General features: G+C 42.8%; 4 protein-coding genes across 4 annotated transcripts; all 4 read right to left on the reverse strand.

Moving 5' to 3' along the window:
• Positions 1-4133: 4133 nt before the first annotated feature.
• On the reverse strand, positions 4134-4544 carry LOC110304133 (keratin-associated protein 2-1-like). The gene has a single exon (XM_021175367.1). The coding sequence runs from the start codon at positions 4542-4544 to the stop codon at positions 4134-4136; it is 411 nt and encodes a 136-aa protein (XP_021031026.1).
• A 3869-nt stretch (positions 4545-8413) lies between these two features.
• LOC110306303 (keratin-associated protein 2-1) lies at positions 8414-9271 on the reverse strand. Its single transcript, XM_021178467.2, has one exon. It carries the CDS (start codon positions 9166-9168, stop codon positions 8773-8775), a length of 396 nt encoding a protein of 131 aa, XP_021034126.1. The 5' UTR covers positions 9169-9271; the 3' UTR covers positions 8414-8772.
• A 3920-nt stretch (positions 9272-13191) lies between these two features.
• LOC110306348 (keratin-associated protein 2-1-like) lies at positions 13192-13986 on the reverse strand. The gene has a single exon (XM_021178510.1). It carries the CDS (start codon positions 13958-13960, stop codon positions 13550-13552), a length of 411 nt encoding a protein of 136 aa, XP_021034169.1. The 5' UTR covers positions 13961-13986; the 3' UTR covers positions 13192-13549.
• Positions 13987-20930: 6944 nt separating this feature from the next.
• On the reverse strand, positions 20931-21907 carry LOC110304333 (keratin-associated protein 4-6-like). The gene has a single exon (XM_021175632.1). The coding sequence runs from the start codon at positions 21854-21856 to the stop codon at positions 21374-21376; it is 483 nt and encodes a 160-aa protein (XP_021031291.1). The 5' UTR covers positions 21857-21907; the 3' UTR covers positions 20931-21373.
• Between the last annotated feature and the right edge of the window lie 301 nt (positions 21908-22208).

Genomic DNA, 22208 nt, shown 5'->3' on the forward strand with positions numbered 1-22208 from the left:
TCCTTCTTCTCCTCCTTCTCCTTCTTCTTCTCCTCCTCCTCCTTCTCCTCCTCCTTCTCCTCATCCTTCTTCTCCTTCTCCTCCTCCCTCTCCCTCTTCCTCTCCTTCCCCTCCTCTTCCTTCTTCATCTCCTCATCTTCATCTCCTTCTTCTCCTCCTCCTTGTTCCTCTTCCTTCTCCTCCTCTTCCTCTTCTTCCTCCCCCTTTTTCTCCTCCTTTTCTTCCTCCTCCTGCTTCTCTTTCCTTTTCTTTTCTCCTCCGCCTTCTCTTCTCCTCCCTCACCTTTCCCCCCCTCTCCCCCCCCCTTCCTTTTCAAACAGTAACATAAATAAAAACTTTTATGTTTGGTGCACATTAACAATCAGATTTCCTGTTGCTATGGAGTATCATAGTTATTTTTTTTTTCTTTTTGCACTGGGAGTCCCCTCTAAAGACACACAGCAGCAACTTCATAACACAAATTTTTGCTACATATACTTCTTATCAGTCACCCCATAGGGATCTTTTCTTCCTCTTATATAGCGATCTACAAGGAAAGAATCTGAGGATGGCTCAGCAAACTCTTCAGGCTCTTTTTGTTACTGTAGCATACTTACCCTGGTTTCCTAGCTCATCCTCATTGGATATATGGTTCATGTTCCCATCATCCATGATGCAGGGCTGAGAGGACTCAATGGCTTGCTCTCACATTGGCAGCCAGACAGGTGCTGTTTTCTGAAACCACTTATCCAGTAACACTCAACACTCACACAAAGCTGGGCCACTCACTGGCTTTGTGTCCTTGGGTCATGTAATTGTGCATATCTGGTTGTGATGGGGATTAAATGAGCAAATACTCACCAAGGACTAAGAGCAGAGTCAGGCATTTCGTGTCTCATCTTTATTAGATGAATGAATGCATTTTAGCTGGCGTTTAGCCTGTAATCCCAGTACTCAGGGTGCAGAAACAGGGACATTTCTAGTTTGAGGAATGCTTGAACTGTGTAGTGAGATGCTATCTAAAAAATGTATTTAAAAGATTACATTATTGGAAAGGGCGATAACTCAGGGTAAAGTGCTTTGGATTGTAAGCATCAGGACCTCAGTTAAACTCCCAGAACCCATGTTTTTGTTTTGTTTTAAAAGCAAGGTGTGGTAGCATATGATTATAATCCTGTGCTGGGGAGGAAGAGATAGGCAGATGCTCTGGGCTACTTGGACAGCCAGCCTACCTTAACCAGTGGTGATGACATCTAAGAAGTAACACCCAAGGGTCATGCCCCAAATAAACATGCATGTGCGTGAATACACCACACACACACACACACACACACACACACCCCGCACTTTAAAATTTGAATTCAGAACAAAGTCAGCATGTTTGATGTGAGCCAGTGCAGCCACCACAGGATGCCCACCAAATAAGATGAATATTTAATGGTGAGTTTTCTTAATATCATAAAGTAAAATTAATGTACCTAGAAAGAACAAACCATTTCCAGGGGAATTGGACTCCTGCTGAGTGAAGAGGCCAAGTATGTTCAGAGCTGTGGACGGTGTGTATTACCGCAAACACCACCACCCAACAACACAGTTTTTATTTTATTTTATTTTATTTTATTTTATTTTATTTTATTTTATTTTATTTTATTTTATTTTTTGTAAAGGTTTGTAAAGAATTTAGAAAGCTTCCTAGCGGTGGTGGGCAATATATTTTGATTATCAAATTATAGACCTCCATTCAATAACATTGTTGTGAATATATTTTGTGTGGAAAATATTCTTTTGTGATCTCAAACTCCTGATTGTTCATACAAGTGGAAGAACCATTGTATATATAACATGAATAGCTTGCAGCTTACAAAATTCTTAATTTGGAGCATAAACATGCTGATAGTTTTATACAATTGAGCAGCAATCTTCAAGTGTTAAAAGATAAATTAAATGTGTTATAATTTGGTTATATTTTTAAATACCAGAGAATCCCACTATATCTAGTGGCATACCAGAGAGAGAGAGAGAGAAAGAGAGAGAGAGAATTCTTTAGCAATACAAAACATTACTATAGGTTCAACGAGACTTTGATAAATAGGTAAGTTTTTGAAATCAAAAGATAATTAGAAGTGACTTAAGTGTTTTCTCCAGGATGGTAACAGTTTCTTTGAACTCTTAATTTTTTATTTTGATTTTGGTAAGCACACAAAGAAATTGGCCTCACTGGGACACTTTCAAATATATCCTATAGTTTTAATATTAATGATATCATCATATACTTATTTGCTCTAAATACTATCTTCCTGGATCTTCTGTCCCCATTTAAATAATTCCCTCTCTTGCTTTTATAATATATAAATTCTATTACCCTCTTTTTTTACCTCCAATAATAGCTTTTAGATACTATATTAATTCATAGTAGAAGCATGTGTTTACTTAAAAAATATAATTAAAATAAATATAATTAAAATCTAAAGAAGAAATTGAATATTAGCAACTATGACTAGGTTTTGTGTAATATTATAATTTAGGCATAAACAGATGTCGTTTATGGACAGTTGTGTGGCATTTCCTAGTAGGTTTATCATCTTCATCCATTTAAATCTACCCCCTTTCTCTCCTTTTTGCGCTGGAGACAAGGATGACAGTCTCTCTCTCTCATATATCCAGGCAGACCTCAAACCATGTAGCCATCATTGGCTTCAAACTCCTGGTCTCCCCTTGTCTGATTTCATAGTGATGGGCTTACAGGTGTGTGCCACCATGCCTGGTCTCTCTTTATCTCCCTCTCTTTTCCTCCATTCCTCTCTCTTGCAGGACCTTACTACATAGCTTAGGCTATCCTCAAAGTTTTAATGATTCTCCTGTGTCAACCTCCCAAGTTTTGGGATTATAAGTTTGGACCCCATGCTTAGCTAATTTTTAAAATGTTTATATTTATGTTGCTTATGGTATGCAGTTTGCTTAGTTTTTGCACATCGTCTTCCTACATAGAGTAAATACTCTCTCAAGCAGGATCTCATGCTTCATCCTCGGGAGTCTTCACTGCATGAGCACAGTGCCTCATTTGTAGTAATTGTACAATAAAAACATACCAATGAACAGGGATGGATGTACCTGAAAAATGTCATTGTCACACACTTTCTGAGCACAACGCTAAGCAGATATGGAAGGCCATTGCAGACTTAATATCCCTAAGAGATGGCACTGTCAGTCGCGTTCTAAATGTCTCCTCTGAAGCACATAGAAGGAGATTCATCGTTGAAAGCAGCAGTCACACTGGCAACAAGCTAAGGAGATGTAAGGACTTGGACAGGATGAATAAGCTTCTTTCATTTCTACCATATGGAGCACAAGTGTTGACTTCAAGGTGGAATTTTTGGGAATTCTCTATTCTCTGGGAGGTAATTTATTGACACCTATAACTATGATTACATTTGACCTCAATTAATAACCAATGTATTTTCTACCCATTAGCTATTTCTTTACTTCAAACTCAGAGATGATTCAACAGACGTAGCTTGGAGTTTCTCCCACCTCAGCTTTGAAGATTTTCATGATGCACCAACAGATAGCTGCTCAAGTGACAAGCTACCAGACTGGGCATGCAGATGCTGTCTGAACACTGCTTCCTAACAGGCTGGTCAATGCAGGCAGGTTCTCAGTTGGCTGGTGAGGGTGGAATTTGGATTATGTAATGAACAGATGGTGACTGGCTGTCACCATTCTCGTCATGTGCCATTTGCAGTGAGCCCAAAGAGAACAACTCAGACGTAAGTTGTTTTTCAGAACAATTGAAGGTTATTCTGAACCTTGTCTTGAAAAAAACCTCTCTGGTGATTGAGACAACAGACCAAAGGAAAACATCATAACACTCATGATATCTATGCTGAGAATGCTGAGTTTATTAGAAAACAGACAATACCACGGAAGAGTTAGGTCACAGTACAAAGAGGGAACAATGTTCTCTATCAGAAAGGGGCCCTAAAAGAAGATATCTTCCATGTATAGGTTGAAACAGTTTGAAGACTAGACTACTAAAGAGATTATATATATATATATATATATATATATATATATATATATAAACACACATACAGAGACACAGCAGGATGAACCTAGCCATCACCCAGGGATCCTTAGTGGTAATGTCCGTTGGCTCAGCAGCAGGTGTTGCAGGGGGAGGTCCTGCAGGTGGTGCGACAGGGAGCAGGCTGGCAGCAAGGGGGCCTGCAGCAGGGAGCCTGCACTGAGATGGGCTGGCAGCAGGTGGAGGCCCAGCAGCAAGGCCTGCAGACCACAGCTGTGCAAGAGGTGGGGCAGCAGGTGATGGGGCGACAGCAGCCCTGCTGCAGGCTGCAGGGGTCACAGCAGATGGGGCGGCGACAGGGCTCACAGATGGGCCTGGTGCAGTGGGGCACACAGGTCACAGGGCGACACACTGTGGTCTGGCAGGACACTGGGCGACAGCAGCAGGGGTCCCTGCAGCAGCAGGGCTGGCAGCAGGAGGGCTGGCAGCAGCCTCCTCCACAGCTCTGGGAGGAGAAGGATCCACAGCAGGAGCCTGTCATGGTGGTGTCTGGGCTGGAGTGGGGCTGAGAAGTGAGGAGAGGTTGGGAGTTCTCAGGTGTGATGTCTTCTCTGGGTCAGGTCCCTTTATATACCTGGGCAGTGCTGATGACCCCCCAGGACTGAGGACAATTTCCTTGTTTTGGGTTTGTCCCTTCTAGAAGGGCATTGGTGGATTGGTAAGTCCTCTGGGCGTGTTTCAAGTGCTCGGGACCTTGTAAAAGATTATTTGTGTCCCTTACTTAATGACAGCTCATTATATCTTGCTATTTATGGTTCAAATATGAACTTAATGGCTCTAACTTCAAAGTCGCCAATTACGTTCATAGTTTTGCTAGGTAGTATTTTGATGTCCCAAAAGAGCTCCCGTGCCACTGGGGTTACTTACTCACAGTGGAAGTGAATTCAGCAAATCATCTTGCTGTTCCTTCTCCATTGTTCAACTCTCTGCACAAAACAAAGCAAGAGTGTTCACAGAGTCTGCCAACATAGCTTAATACGAATTTTCTATCTCCTTCTGGAGCTCCAGGAACACACCCTAGCAGGCCTGTATTTTCAGTGGCCTTGGCTACACATTCGCTGATTTTCAGGGTCTTACTTTTCTAAGACAAAAGGAATTCCATTGTTTACTATTTTTATTTAATATTGCTCAATGCTATCTGTGTCAAACATCATGCTTAACTAAATGAGTGTATTAATTTATTCTTAATAAATCCCTACAAGGTCAGGATTATGATATCCTTTGGTTTCCCTATATCATACTCGGTAAGTGATTTTTCTCAATGTCAAACATTAGTAAATGCTACAGCCAATACTCAGCCCCCAAATATGTGCCGTGATATTGTTCATAAGTCCAATGAGCTGCAGAATTAATGATGAGGACTACATGACCAGGTCTAATGGAGTATTTGCTTTAATAATTTTAATGATGTATATACTTTTATAATTGTTATTTGTGACACCTTCAGAGTCATCTGTACACATTCTCTCTTACCAAGTATCTCCAGGAACTAGAAGAATTGAGTCTCACATAATTTGGGAATTCTCAAAATTCTAAAACATGCCTCCAAACAGAGTGTCACAATTGGGCATAGTTAATTGGTCATGAGACACTTTGAACAAAGCCACCAAACAGGTGAGGAAGTCAAAGACCCTGAGCCTATCCAGAGAGGCTTCCATCCCCGAGTAGAATAGTCCTAGCTAGTTTCAATAAAAGCAGTCTTAGTTTACCTTGTCTATATCTAGTATCTCCAACACCTCATGAAGTTCATTCCCACCCACAGAACCAACTGTGATGTTCAGTTGCCTCAAACTCTCAGGCCTTCTACAAAATTTATGTCATTATTTTATGGCTCCTGTGTCTGTCCTTTCTCTGCAATTATTTCTGCCTTAGATCTGTGGTTGAAGACTCCAGTTCACTCCTTGCCATCTGTCCTGCCACTTACACAGTTCTTTACAGGGTCACTCAGCATGCTAGCAGCCAGTGTAGCTGACACAGGCACAGGGTTACCACAGAGACAAATGAGTGATAGTAAAGATAGTGTGGAAGACAACACAACATCATCTGTCTGAGAAAGCACAGCAAGATAAAAGAAAGTTTCTATATGTCTAAGACTAAAAGTACTGAGGAGAATAAAGCAGAGGTATTTAGAGATTATTTTAAAGTGGTGAACTGTAATGGCTAGTCCCGGTTGTCAACTTGACTATGTCTGGAATGAACTACAATCCAGAATTGGAGGGATCACCTGTGATCCAGATCTTGAGGCTGGAAGACACAAGTTTCTGACCTAGATCTTGGCATGGAGACCTTGAGGCATAGTGGCTATGAAAGGCATAGGCCCAGCTAAGGTGGTACATGCCTTTAATCCCAGGAGACTGAGGCAAGCAGGTTCCTGAGTTCAAGGTCAGCCTGGAACAAAACAAGTCTCAGATCCAGGCATTGGTGGTACACACCTTTAATCTGGGTCATACCTTCTGCTGGAGACCTACATAAGGACATTGGAAGAAGGAAGATTTGATCTTCTTCACAGCTTGCACTTACTTGCCAGCAATCTGTTGGAACCTACTTCTACAGAAGACCAGCTGAAACAACTAGCCCTGTGGGACTGAGCAACTACTAGATCCTTGGACTTCCAATTCACAGCTGACTATTGCTGGGGAGTTGGATTACAGACTGTAAGTCATCATAATAAATTCCCTCAATATAGAAAGACATTCCATACATTCTGTGACTCTGGAAAATCCTGACTAATACATGAAGAAAGATATATAGAAAGAGATTTGACTTAGAGAGAGGGAGGTAGCTCAGCGATAGAACTCTTGCTTAGTGTTTGTAAGGCTCCAACTCCAGCACTGAGAGAATGATACAAAGAAATGGGATCTGTAAACCGAAGGCCTGCTGGGAAATAATTACCCTCAACAACAACAACAACAATAATAAACAAAAGATAATAGTAACAACCCATTGTACACATACTAAAATTTTATCAAATGGTTCCTAAAAGTTGCTAACCACAGAACACCCTGTACATATTACTTCTTGTTGCAACACTTTGTGGAGTAAGCCAGCTTAGCAGAATAAGAATACACGTATCAGAAAGAAGGAGAATGGGGCTAGGAAGGTGTCTTCCTCTCCTCTCACCTACTTAATGCTTACTTATTTTCAATATAATTTATTATTTTCTATGTGCCATGCATTGTGCAGATGAATCAAACTCCAGTCTTGACTGAAGCCAGCCCAGACCCTCCCCTCACAAAGCTTTCTTACTCGACTTCTCTCACTAATCAGTGCGTATGGCTAAGCGTACAAGCAGCACATTTCAAAAGATTCACTTATATTTGGTTCCAAAGACACAAAAGTTTTACATTGCTTTTTTTTTTAGCTCTTGTTTTGTAAATTGTTTGTGTCTGTTTTTTCTTTAGAATGACTTCTGTGGTAGATGCCCTTTTTTGTTTGTTTGTTTGTTTTTTTTTTCCAAGACAGAGTTGCTCTTTGTAAAAGCCCTGGCTGTCCTGGAAATCACTTTGGAGACCAGAGTGGCCTTGAACCCACAGAGATCCTCCTGCCTCTGTCTCCCAAGTGCTGGGGATAAAGGCATGTGCTACCCTGCTGAGTTAGTAGATGGCATTTTTTGAGTGGGGTGGGAAACCATAAATAAATAAATAAATAAATAAATAAATAAATAAATAAACCCAAAACCAGTGGTTAGCCTTCCTGACTGGTTTATCTGACAACAGTGAAACTGCCCCACAAAGGGTTAATGTAATCACCTGATTACATTAGTAATTAGTAATTAATATACCCCATATGAACCCATGTTGGCACTGTTTCAGTGACATGGTATGTGAGATTCTAACAAAGGCTGTATGATTCTGTTCTCATCAGCAGCTTCATCGGAAACCTAGCTGCTGTGGTGGTGCTGGCTGGGGAGATGAGAGAAAGTCTGACCCAGGAACTAAACAAGACCTCAGTGATGAGGGGTTCCTGGGTGAGATGACCATGGCATAGTTTTCTATGTTGGGAAGCGAGTGGGTCTGTAACTCGGGCTTTGTTCCTTTTCTTGTGTGTATGAACCACTCCCAAATCATACTCAGGATCGAAGATCTGTCTCACTGTTTTTGTCCTGTTACCACCGAAGTCTGTGTCTTTAAAGACGAAAGCCCATTGGCGAGATGATCTGAAATGTTCAAATTCTTTTCACCATCATGGACCATGCACCTCAAAGGCTCTTGGGGGTGGGGAGGGAAGGTCAAAATACAGCTGTTAAGAACATTTTTCCTTCTAGACATCCCATTCTGAACAGTGTAATTTACACATCAATGAGGTTTCAAACATCAAGAAAGAATACAGAAAGGATGTGTGTACTTCACCAAAAATAAAATTTTATTTTTTATCATGTAAAACCATAGCACAAGGATACCATGCTGAAAACATATCCCATCTGAACCTTGCAATTAAAAAAAAATACAGTGACTCAATGGGATGTATCTTCATGAAAAAACTTAAAATTTGCTTACATACGCTTTTGATGCCAAGAATTCTGCTGATGGGAGCTAGGGTATGTCTAGAGCTATGCAGATGACTAGCTGAATATGTATATGGGGAATTTGATAGGCCTTTACAGTTGGGTGAACTGGGGAAGTACAGATGGGATGCAAAAGTGGTGTCTCTCCGCTCCATCAGCAGTAGGAAGAGTTCTGTTCACCTGAAGAAACTGCCTATGTGATGGCTCAGCAGCAGGTGTTGCAGGGGGAGGTCCTGCAGGTGGTGCGACAGGGAGCAGGCTGGCAGCAAGGGGGCCTGCAGCAGGGAGCCTGCACTGAGATGGGCTGGCAGCAGGTGGAGGCCCAGCAGCAAGGCCTGCAGACCACAGCTGTGCAAGAGGTGGGGCAGCAGGTGATGGGGCGACAGCAGCCCTGCTGCAGGCTGCAGGGGTCACAGCAGATGGGGCGGCGACAGGGCTCACAGATGGGCCTGGTGCAGTGGGGCACACAGGTCACAGGGCGACACACTGTGGTCTGGCAGGACACTGGGCGACAGCAGCAGGGGTCCCTGCAGCAGCAGGGCTGGCAGCAGCCTCCTCCACAGCTCTGGGAGGAGAAGGATCCACAGCAGGAGCCTGTCATGGTGGTGTCTGGGATGGAGTGGGGCTGAGAAGTGAAGAGAGGTTGGGAGTTCTCAGGTATGATGTCTTGTCTGGGTCGGGTCCCTTTATATACCTGAAAAGTGCTGACCAAAGGCCATTTCCTGGACTTGTGGTTACCCAATGAAAAGAGAGCCCTGGATTCAGTTGCCTGGCAACAGTTCCAATATCTGCAAGGATGCTTTTCTTCCTAGCCTTCTCCTATTCCCTTGGAATGAACACTTGGTAATTTGTATCATCAGAACAATTGCTCACCTGTCAGTCAATCCTCCCAGGCTAGACCATTGTGACAGACTGAAAGTCCAGAGGACACACTGGTGATGTCACTTTCCCCTTGTTCACAGTCTCTGAGGCGGTGTGAGCCTACAATGCGCATGAGTCACCAGCCTGAGCTCTGAGTGACATCCAGACACAGTAACAATTCCTGAAGAGCCAAGATGGCTCATAAAAGTAGGTGTGTGTCTATGTTGTTATGGAAAATATGCCCCAGGGCTTCTGGAAAATGGATTATTACCTTGTTCCTGGAGACTGAGTCACCAAAGCATCAGAGTGGCATTTGAGAAAGGACTTGAATTGTCCCGTAACTGGAAACCTCTTGCGAGGTACTTAATATGTGGACAGGGCAATTTGGGGGATAGAGAAGAAAAAACTAGGCCTTGAAATTTCTTACCACAGAGCAGTGACAATTTGTAGGGAGACAAGCTAAAACTAAAAGCCATTTAAGGTGAAGAACTTTGTAAATAAGATCAAAACAAGTGATGGTTTTACTCATGCCTGTCTTCTGAATTTGTCTCTTGATTATTATATTTCTTGCTTCCTAAGTGCGACAGAGACATGGCACGTAAGTTCTTTAAAAATCTATTGTGGAGCTGGTGAGATGGCTCCTGCCACCAGGCCAGACAAATCCCAGAAGCCACATGGTGGAAAGAGAAAATGGACTCCTGCAAGTTGTCCTCTGACTTCCTCACTTACACCCTGACACAACTGCACCCACAGACATGCGTGTACATCCATACACAAAATAAAAAGCTTGAATAAAATCTATTGAACATATTTGAGGAGGAATCAATTATCTTACTGTAGTCAATATGTGGATTGGTGGCTGAGAATTGTGAGTGCCTATAAAATATGATATAAGATTATTAGAAGGACGAGACTTAGTGGAGTAGTGACTGCATAAAGAATTTTAGGTATCACCACTACAATAGACAGATACCAGAGATGAGTCAAGGTTTGGGAGGCTGCTGTATGCATTGGACAAGGATTGCTGAGGACTCTGGGATCAAGTTTGCCTCTGAGTGTGTGTGATGGCTAGTTTGGATTGTCAACTAGTCACAGTGGAGAATCAACCTGGGAACGAGTCACAATTGTCTAGATTAGGTCAGCCTGTGGCTATGCCTGTGTGTTGTTTCCTTAATTGAGTTAACTGAAGTGGGAAGCCAGACCCTGTCTGTGGGTAGACTGACCCTGTGTGGGGGTATCAATGTTTCGTGGCCTGGGCTCTGGAGTAAATGCAAGTGAGTGTGAGCTGAGTACCATGGAGCATGCACTAACTCATTGCTCTCTGATCTTGACTACAGATGTGCTGTGACCAGCTGCTCCAACCTCCTGCCACCTGGACTCCCCCATCATGATGTGCCAAGACCTGGAATTGCACTTTAAAATAAAAGCCTTGCTTCCTCCAATTGCCACAGTCAGGAATGTTGTCACAACAGATAGTGACTAATCCAAGACTCCAAATTTCAGGTAGGAGATGTGAAGTTGTAATACTGTTCTTTCCTTTCACCATATCATTTCCTCTGGAAGATGGGACATATGTTGGTTCCATAACCCACACTGACATTGGATGTTTTGTGTACCGTCGTGTTCAGCTTATCCAGATACAAATCCCTGCAAGGATACCAGAACGCTGCCACGGTCAGATCCTATGACCACTCTTGGTTCTTCTGCTCTAGAGCTCTTGCTGACACATAGTCAGGGATGGACTTGTTACACGGGGACTGTCCCTGAATTTTATGACATGATCTTTTTAATCTCATATTATTCTAGTTCCAAGCATTCTGCAAGAGTGTAATCACCAGTGGGAACATGCACATTTTAAGGATAATGATAATTAATCATGAGACTTGTCATTTGATTGGCAAAGAACATAATGATGGTGACTGTTGGTAGGCCGTGTCCTCATCTCAATAGTTTTATGATTGTGTCCTCTCAGGAACTAGGTTGGGGGGGGGCTTCTAGATGTCAGGGGGTGTCTACAATTCTGAAAACAGAGTATGTTTTTCATAGAGAATCCATTCATAGTAGCAATCTTTAAAATATCCTCTGGTCATAGGAGCCAGAAATGAGGATGGGGAGGGTTGAGGGAAGAGGGAACTGTGTATCTCAGGCAAATGACATCTTCCCAGCCACAGCTTCCTCATCTGTCAAGTGGAGTCATCACTGCCTGGAGTTCTTCACAGACTGATTTATTCACACAAACGGATGCATATGATTAACCAAACATGCATATAATTAACCAAAAAGAGAAGATGGTCAATTTCAAAATTCAGAAAAGCAATGGTTAGGAAACTCAGTGAATTTGTTTCTGTAGCATCTATATTTAAGTGTGTGTGTGTGTAATGTACATGTGTATATCACAGATTATAAAATTATATATAAACAATCTATCAACCATACATCTAACTAATCTTCCTTAAGTTTAAATATTCATCGGCCTGAAGTCAGGAAAATTAAACCAATCTTTTGGAATCTCATATTGCTTTTAGATTTTAAGTTCCCTTGAATGGGCAGGTACAAGAGAAAGGCTTTCAGATACACATAGTGCATAGTATTGCTCTTTGTTCTGGTTATTAAAGCCTTCTTGGAAGTCCTACATTCTAGGTCTTGTTTCTATTGATTTTAAAACTGTGACAGGTTTTAAAGATTTCCTTCATTCTGAGACCACAGTAATCTGCTATGAAGGTATATTGGCATTAATTAGAAAGTATATTTCTGCTGGACATGTGAAGTATCTCAGGAAAAAGAAATTGAAATAGGTGGGTACGATTTCTCCTGAATTCTGTCTGACCCTCCGTGCCTTGATTTGAACTGGAGAGCATTTTCTTTTAAGTTTATTTTGTCTAGAGATTCTCTGACACAGTCTACTAGCACAACTTATTGCACTGAACACTCGGTGTGTGACTGGTTGAAGTCGCTCAACTTTTCTGGAGAGCTATACTGAAAAGTTCTCAGTTTCCCATTTTACAATGCCATCCCTGGGTAGGTGGGTCTAGACTACAAAAGAAATCTAGCTGCCCGAGGGACCCAGCAGTAAGCAGCATTCCTCCAAGGCCTCTGCTTCAGATCTTGTCTGGAGCATCTGCCCTTAGCTCCTCTTGATGATGACTAACCTGAACAATGAAACGAACCCTTTCCTCTTCAATTTGCTTTTGGACACAGTGTTTGAAGGAAATTACAACAGAAACTAGAAGGTAGAGAAGTTAAGTTATATACAATGAAAAAAGTTTTGTTGTTGTTATTGTTTTTTTTTTTGGTTTGTTTTGTTTGCTTTTGATTTAAGTAAGTGTCTCTTGTTTTTATTCTTGTAAAGGCAGTTCCTTTGCAGTTTAATTTAACAAAGGGGAGGCAAACACTGGCCTTTTGCTAAGCACCCGAGCTACCTCTGTACAGACAAAGCTGATAAATCACAGTCTCTTCCACAGATGCAGAGAAATACGTAATCTCAGTATACGGCTTTATCGGGGAGTAGGATAGCTCAGGCTGCCACCAGAGTACACCAGGGCACATGATATAGCCTGACTTCACGAAAGTAGGTGTGCACATGCGCATATATGGTTTGCGATCTAGGACATGTCTTCTGGAGAGATGGAAATGACTCTTAGAAATGAATCAGAGCTAAGTAGATGAAAGGATATTGGAGACAAATGAAGTCAGTTTCCTTGGGCAGAGTCTAGACTCCTGCTCATCAGCACACACTAATAACACATACTAATGAATGAAGCAAGAGTGTGGCATTTGCTATGACAGGAAAATCATTTTATTGAAACAGTGAGCAACACATGGCAGAGACACTGGTGAAGATTTGATCTGCCTGAATAAAAAGGGCTCAAAATGGGCTTGTCCAGTCCATTTTGGGGATGTCTGAAGGTCATTTACCATCCACAGCAAATGATGTCCGCTGATAGAGATGTCTGGGAATTTGGAATAAGGCAGAGATGGCCATCTCCTTATTTCACATGGTATTCAGGCTGGAGGATGTTAAGCTGTTGCCACCTTTGGGGGGAAAATATTTTCTTTTAATTTGATTAAAAGCCCAAGTGAACAAGTGTGTAGGGGCATTTCCTGGTGGGGATGCCAGAAGCTCAGCAGCAGGTGTTGCAGGGGGAGGTCCTGCAGGTGGTGCGACAGGGAGCAGGCTGGCAACAGGGGGGCCTGCAGCAGGGAGCCTGCACTGAGATGGGCTGGCAGCAGGTGGAGGCCCAGCAGCAAGGCCTGCAGACCACAGCTGTGCAAGAGGTGGGGCAGCAGGTGATGGGGCGACAGCAGCCCTGCTGCAGGCTGCAGGGGTCACAGCAGATGGGGCGGCGACAGGGCTCACAGATGGGCCTGGTGCAGTGGGGCACACAGGTCACAGGGCGACACACTGTGGTCTGGCAGGACACTGGGCGGCAGCAGCAGGGGTCCCTGCAGCAGCAGGGCTGGCAGCAGGAGGGCTGGCAGCAGCCTCCTCCACAGCTCTGGGAGGAGAAGGATCCACAGCAGGAGCCTGTCATGGTGGTGTCTGGGCTGGAGTGGGGCTGAGAAGTGAAGAGAGGTTGGGAGTTCTCAGGTGTGAAGTCTCCTCTGGATTGGGTCCCTTTATATACCTGGACAGTGCTTATGACCCCCAGGCACATGATCATTCTTGTAAATCCTCTGGCTAATTAAGAGAAGAATTAGCATTGACTAATGGTATTTTTGTCCCCACCCCCTACATATCATGCATACACAACACAAATATCCCTTTATTTTCTTTTGTGGTTTATTCTTACTGACTCTAAACACTGGATTAAATTACGATGAGTTTGGAATATTTCTAAGTCATCAAAGAGGAAAGAATTTGTTTTCCAAACCAGATAAGATCTAACCACTCTCTCCTTGGCTCTGACATCATCATTTTGTCTTCAAAGCCTCCCCAGGTTGCCACCCAAGCAGTGACTTACCTCATTAGTACACATGGACATGACAGCAGTATATTAATACCACCACTATAAGCCTGACCATTCACATCTGCTTCCCAGAGAACTCCCAGGATGCATTTCTGGCAGGTTTGTGGTTTCACATGTGATGAAGGACCACACGGGCATTTATAGCCTGTCACACTGGCTTGATCACTCTCTCTGGCTGAGGATCAGGGCTTTCCAGTCCTGGCTGTTGTTTTCATATTGACCTGGAATGCCCTTCTTGTCCTCAGACCCTGAACTCAACTTCCACGTTGATCATAAAACCTGCTTCCGAGATTCCTCAAGATTTTTTTATCTTTGGGATTTATTTAGGATTAGTCACTGCATCAGTAGACTCTGGGAAAGGATTGTGGAGAGTCTATGGGTCCACATATCCCTTCCCTCTTGCGGCTGAAGTTTTAGGGTTTATTGAGGTCACACAGCAAGGGTGCAGTGTGAGATCTGAGTTCTGAGTCCCCTTACTTATCAGTAAATTGTATCTGCCCTAAGGTCTATGCTTACCGCTCTGTAAACCATCATTTTATCGAAGTGAGTAGGAAGTTCCCTTTTATGTTCATATAAGATTGCTAACTGCTGCCATCAGTGGAGTGGGGAAACTTTTGACCACAGAAACAGGTAACTCCTGGCTGAGGACCAAGCCCAGAAGGTTCTCTCTGAAGGTCATCAAAGGACAACATGTGTTGGCATCAGGCTGGCTCCATGATGGTAAACTCACACCTCCCCCCAGAGCATGCACACAAACATACGATACATGTTAACAATAAAAACAACCTGACTCCACTGCTCTTTAGATGTAATTTATCCTGAAATGACTCCTCTCAGGTTTTAATGGTGAGGACTTTTCTTGACATCATGGGGCCATTAGCTCTATTGTATGTGAACGACATCATGGAAATGCAGCTGTGACTTTTATCAAATCCATTATACCCGCAAAGATTTTTTCCCTTCGTTCCCTTCGTGCTTTATGATCTAGAAGAAGGAAAATAGTTCCCAGTTTGTTTACTAATAACCTTTGGACATTTTGTTGGTCTTAGTCATTTGAATGGGTGATTCACATCATACTACTGTAGGGAATCCCATTTTCTTTCATAACATGTTTGTATTAAAAGCTTCCACTCTTAAGAACAGCTTACCATGGTTCCCNCCCCCCCCCCCTCGAATGGATTCCATGCCCGAGTGTTAGGTTTCAGGGGCCTACCACATGGAAACTTTACGTTACCACTCAACAGACACTTTATCTGTTCCAAGGACTGTTTAACAGATATTTTAATAACTGATTAACTACCATAATAACCAGTGGAGGTGGCTACTATTACCTCCACCCTAGAGAAGAGTAACCTGAAGCTTATACAGGGTAACTAATTTTCCTGAGATCACATAGCTGTTTACTAATAGAGTCTGGATACAAAGTCAGCTGTGCCTCACTGGTAAATTTATGCTTAAACTAAGATGTTTACAAACAATGGAATCATTCTACAACTTAATGCTAATAAGTTGACTTTACACTGTCCATATTCACTGTTTTATCTATTAGCCTCCAGATTTATTAATTTATGATCACAAAACTTATTAAAATTCAAAATTTAACCTGGCACATATTCTTGGACATCATTTAATTTTTACTGTCTTTGTGGAAAACTATCTTCCTATCTTTGCACAATGTCTGGCATACTGAGTTAGATTATTATGACCGTGATTGAGTTAGTTGCATTCAAATGTGGTCTAAAATAAGCATCTGCAAACTCTCACCAAGTACAATAGTAAGTGTTTATTTCTGGGTTACCTGTCTGCAGGTTAGTTTGACTGATTTAAACCTGGGTGTGGCTTCTGGTCACAGGTTAGTGTGGGACTTCTTTAGGAATTAAGGGAGTCGTATTTCAGAAATGAAATTATCTATTTTCTAGACACATGCAAATATAGGATAAACAATGAATAACTGTATAATAATTGTATCTGCATGTAGATTACCCATATTTACATTTTCAAGGTATTTGTTGTTTATTTGGAGTTAAAAATCTAATGAGTTGTCCTGTGTTTTAGGTGACAGTCCTACTCCTGCAAGAGAGAGGAGCTCACAACACATTATTAGGTCTTTATTTGGATGGGAGAAGAGAGAGTGTAGAGATAATGCAGAATAATCTACTTACGTTAAGAATCAACTATTTTAGTAATTTCTGCTGGGCTGCTTACACAATGCCTTTTAGAGGGTGAGATTATGGCCTATATTCATATGTTCCTTTTTCTTCCTCCTGTTCCAGAGAGTCAAGACTCATCAGTTATCAAATAACCTGATTTCTGTTTAGAAGCTCACACTTTCTATTTCCTGCGAGTCTGTGATCCGAAAGACAGAACAAGGACCAAAATATTAAGGGCACAGTTTTATGAAAATAGATATTTTCCTAAGTGTATACGTGTGTGCCTGAGCATACACTCACACCTATGTGATGCCCATGCGTTAAGGCAGGAGGACAACCTTGAGGTGTCATCTGCCTTTTGCTCATTTGAGGTTCTCTCACTAGTCTAGAACGTATCGGACTGGATAGGTTGACTGGGCAGTGAGTACCAGGGTTCCTCCTTTCTCCGCCTGGTGCTGGGATTACACCCGGGTACCACTATGCTGAGCTTTTTCTCCATGGTTCTGGAGAGTGAACTCAGGTCTCTGTATGGCAAGCACTTTCCTGACTGAGCTTTCTCCCTAACCTGAGAAGTAGATGTCTTAATTAAACATTTCCTTTGAAATTCTATTTCATTTCTTAAATGGTTCCAATGACCGACAGGTAAAGTTTTCTCCTGGGAAAAGAGACCCATTGAGAGATGAGTTAATAAGTTCTGCTTGACAGCAGAGTTAAAGAAATTCAGTATATAACTTTTAAATTAATAAATTTCTGAACAGAAAGGAAAGAAAATCCAAAAGGCAGAAGAAAGTCAGCTGCTATTCTGTGGGATTTGTAAGCAACTGGAGACCAGACTGGTGAGCTGGTGTAACCTGGTGTGAACTGGTACTGCAACTTGCTGGTGTGAGTCATCCTCTCAGAGCTGGGATTTTACCATCTTCTTACAGAAGTCATGTGACTTTACTTCAAGCCCATTAAAAGCTGAGACTTTGATGGGAATCCCCTGACACAGATGTGAGAACTAGAAAAATTAGGTCCACTGATCAAGAGAAGTCCTGTTCTTGGGAGAGATTTAATGGGAGAAGAGTAAGCCCTGTGCTTACACTGAGATCTAAAAGCTAATGTGGGTTTCAAATCCAATTTTGGATGGTTATATCAGGATCCAAAGCTAAGACATTGAGTTGTCTCGGATCAGAGAGCTTGTAGGAAACTGGAAACCATTGTGAGAAATACTATAGGCCATCTATTTCCCCATCCCATGTACCATTATTTGTCATGATTTAATAGTCTACATGTTTTGTTCCACCTATAAGAAGTTTCATATTCCTTGACTCTAGGAATGTCCTTATTGTTTTTATTTTTGTTTTCTGGGTTTTGAGACAGGGTTTCTCTGTGTAGCCCTGGCTGTTCTGGAACTCACTCTGTAGACCAGGCTGGACTCAAACTCAGAAAGATCCATCTGCTTCTGCCTGCGCCTCTGCCTCTGCCTCTGCCTCTGCCTCTGCCTCTGCCTCTGCCTCTGCCTCTGCCTCTGCCTCTGCCTCTGCCTCTGCCTCTGCCTCTGCCNTCTGCCTCTGCCTCTGCCTCTGCCTCTGCCTCTGCCTCTGCCTCTGCCTCTGCCTCTGCCTCTGCCTCTGCCTCTGCCTCTGCCTCTGCCTCTGCCTCAGTCTCAGCCTCAAGTGCGGTATTAACAGCGTGCGCCACCACCACCACCACTGCCCAGCTGATTGTTTTGCTTTTTATCAATCATAGAACTGGCGATGTCAATTATGTCTGAATTGTAGGACATCCCCTCTATTTAGTGTGTTCCGTGTTACAGTGATGGACATGACTTCCTCCTCAAAGCCACACAGGTTATGTAGGTGGCAGTGAAAATGGTGGCATCCTATGCCATGGCCTGGCACTCCTTAGTGAAAGGACCTTTTTGAGAGCAAAGGGTCCTACTAACCCATAGTAGCCCATGAGCTTTGGTGGAGGTCATGTGCAGGTTCAGTAAATCTCAGTTAAGTAGATATTTTCTTGCTGTGATCAAGGTAGCAGAGAAGACAGTGCATTTTTTTGTTTATTCATGATTATTTTGCATCTTACCACACCCTCTGCTTGTGGGGTGGTCCAGATTCTAACTATCAAGAAGTTTCTATCTTCCATGGGCAGCTGGTCTCGGGTGCTCAGATCCACAGGCAATCTGGAGCTCCCATCCTCCTCCTCATTTCACTTATTAAATGTGAAAAGCATTTGACACCTGCGATCTGTCCTTTGTGAACAGCCATGGCCACAATCTTCCAATCCTAACTTATGCATGAGAGGCTCCCACTTAGTCACTGTAAGCAAGACAGCAAGGCAAGGACCTAAAAGGGTTATCATCATCTTGTCACAGATTCTGTCTGCCTGAGTGCTAGTTGGCCAGAGGTGTCACATCTGCTGTGGTTTAACAGTTTGCTGGGACCAGAAGAACATGGTGGAACTTATGCTACACAACGGAACCTGAGCCTTAGGTGTTGATGTTTCATCCTTCTCTCTGGAATGATTTCAGCAACCTACAAAGAAGCTGGGGTAAGCCCATGAGGAGACGACAGACCAGGCATCCAGCTGACCAATGGTTTGGATGAGTGTCCCATGTGTGAAAGAATGCCACCTTTAAAAGGCTCCTGTGTTAGGACTTGGTTCTCAGCTGCGATGCAATTAAAGGGCAATTCGACCATGAGAATGATAACTGCACCTCTGGGTGTCTTAGTTAGGGTTTCTATTGCTGTGAAGAGACACCATGACCATTACAAGTCTTATAAAAGAAAACATTTAACTGGAACTGGTCTACAGTTCAGAGGTTTAGTCCATTATTGACATGGCTGGAAGCAGGGCAGCATGCAGGCAAACGTGGTGCTAGAGAAGAAGCCAAGAGTTCTACATCTGGATGGGCAAGCAGCAGGAAGAAAGAAAGCCACTGGGCTTGGCTTGAGCTTCTGAAACCTCAAAGCCCACCCCTAGTGTCACACTTCCTCCAACAAGGCCACACCTCCTAGTAGTGTCACGCCTTATGAGCCTATGGGGGTCATTTGAACCACCACATTGGGCTAACTCACTGATGAGCTAGCTTCGTGTCTTAAAGAGCTGTTAGAATAGGGTCTTTTTGAAATAGATGTGCATCCACACGTGGCTACTATGACCTAATTTTTAAACTCCTCAAAAAAGAGAAAAGGAGCTTAAGAATTCCAGTCTTGAAGGTATGTTTCTGATAAAATATTAAGACTGGAAATGCTTGAGGTACAAAGACTCCAAAAGACCACGTTCTGAAACATTCCACACTATCCAGATGAGTCACGGGCCCTTGAAAACGCAACAAAATACGCATTTCTTCAGAGTGCAATTCCATGAGTAATACAGGTCACTTTGTGATTATAAATTCTCACATGCTGCTTCTTTTATTGAAATAAGTTGAGGACATTGTTTTATATTAGTTTATTAATTAATTGAGACATGGCCTTGCCATCTAGCGCTGCCTGGCCTAATACTTATTATGTAGCTTGGTTACCTTCAACTTAAGATTCTTCTGTCTCAGCTTTTCTGAATAATGGAGTTAAAGGCATTCAGTACCACACCTGGTTCATTGCATTTTTAAAAGATTTTTTTTTTTTAATTTCACTGGCATGTACTTTTTTTCCCCTCAGAAATTTGCTTTTATGTTCTTCTACAAAATTGAACTGATTGGGATTAAAGGTATCATATACTAAAGGCATAAGTATTTTAATTAAGAACAAAGATGTGAGTTAAAATTTTCCCAATATTGAATATTAATACATACACATATAGACACATGTTATACAAATACACATTTCATGGGTTTATATCACATAGCATTTATCTTTTAAATGATTTACATATAATTAAATCTCCACTGTATTTATATAAAATGTAAATCTTCAATTTTGTGAAGATTTATCTTAGTTTTAATTTTATGTTTCCATGTGTATAACCATCCACTGAGGACAGAGGCATCAGATCCTCTGGAGATAGAGTTACAAATAGTTGTGAACCATCCAGTGTGTGTGCTGGGAACGAAACTCAGATCCTCTGGAAGAGAGCAGTAAAGTTATTTCTCCAGTCCCCTCAATCATGTTTTAAAGATTAATTTTTATTTTAAGGGATATGTGTGTGTGTGTGTGTGTGTGTGTGTGTGTGTGTGTATCTGTGTATATGTGTGGAGGGGTTGCATGTGCACATGAGTGCAGTTGCCCATGGAGGCCATAGGAGGGTAGTCAGTCCCCTGAGCCCAGGGCTGCAGTGAGTTTAAATAAGCTCAGGTCCTTTGCAAGAGCAGTGGCTGCTCATAACCAGCCAGTCCCAAGTCCTCTATGATTGAGTGCAATGGTTATGGAAGACACAGACAGTACCAATGAATTCTTATATGTAAGAAAGTTTATTAGAAAGAATAGAAACAACAGAATAAAAGAAATTCATTTTAGGGGGAAAACATACAGAATATACCCAGACCCTCAGGTCTGGGGTTGTAAAGTCAATGCTAAGACAAAGGCTGTAGAAAGTGTCTTATTTACTGGAAAGAATAATTTAGAGCTACAAAGTCAATTCATTTGGGGAACTAGGATGAATTCTTAGCTCACAACTTAGAGATTAATTTCAGCACAGTACAAACATTAGAAAGACATGGTAGCAAACCAGAGAATGTAATGTGAGCCAGGAAGTGTTGACTGATTCTGGGGAAGATGGTGGCTCACAAGAATTGTGTGGTCCATCCTGCTAAATGATGTCAAACAGATTCCATGTGTCCTACGAGTTCACGTGCAAGAATGGTACATATCTATCTGTACGAGCAGATGTGCCTAGATTAGGGATCTCAGCAGCAGCAGGGGGTGGCACAGCACATGGGGCGGGGACAGGTGGAGATGACACAGGTGGGGCGGTAGCAAGTGGTTTGGCAGCAGACCTGACCACAGACTGGTCTCAGACAGCAGCAGGGGCGGCAACAGGGGCGGCAGCAGGGACGGCAGCAGGGGCTGCAGCAAGGGCGGCAGCAGGGGCGGCAGCAAGGGCGGCAGCAGCTAGAACCACAGCAGCTGGAGCTACCACAGGAGGGTTGACAGCAGCTGGAAATGCAGCAGCTGGGGCGGCAGCAGGTGGGCTGGCAGCACACAGACTGGCAGCACTGGGGCCTGCAGCAGCTGGACACACAGCAGCTAGGCCTGCAGCAGCTGGACACACAGCAGCTGGGGCGGCAGCAAGTGGTCCTACAGCAGGTGGTCTGGCAGCAGCTGGGCTGGCAGCAGCCTTGGCCACAGCTCTCCTCAGAGCAGACAGAGCCACAACAAGAGTTGACCATGGTGTCAGAAGTGGAGATTCTGGGTGGGTTTCTGAGAGAGTGAAGGTGTTGGGTTTGGAAGTCTCCTTGCCCCACACCCCCTTTTATACCTCGCTGAACACCTCATATGACTACATCATTATTTCCTTGTTAGTATTTTCCTCCTTGGAAAAGTTAATCATTTAATTACATAATTGTAATGTTTCTAGTTAAATACTCCAAAAGAAAGAAAACACAACATTTCTTTTTCCTGATGGCTCCTGTGTTTGCAACTGAAACACTGTTCGCATTTTTTTCCATAGTGGGTCACCTGTTGCTACAAGTAACTTGTCACAGGACTCTCTGGCATTTTGTTTTTTAAACGTGGCATTCC

This window comes from Mus caroli, chromosome 11 (assembly GCF_900094665.2).
Source record: "Mus caroli chromosome 11, CAROLI_EIJ_v1.1, whole genome shotgun sequence".
NCBI lineage: Eukaryota > Metazoa > Chordata > Mammalia > Rodentia > Muridae > Mus > Mus caroli.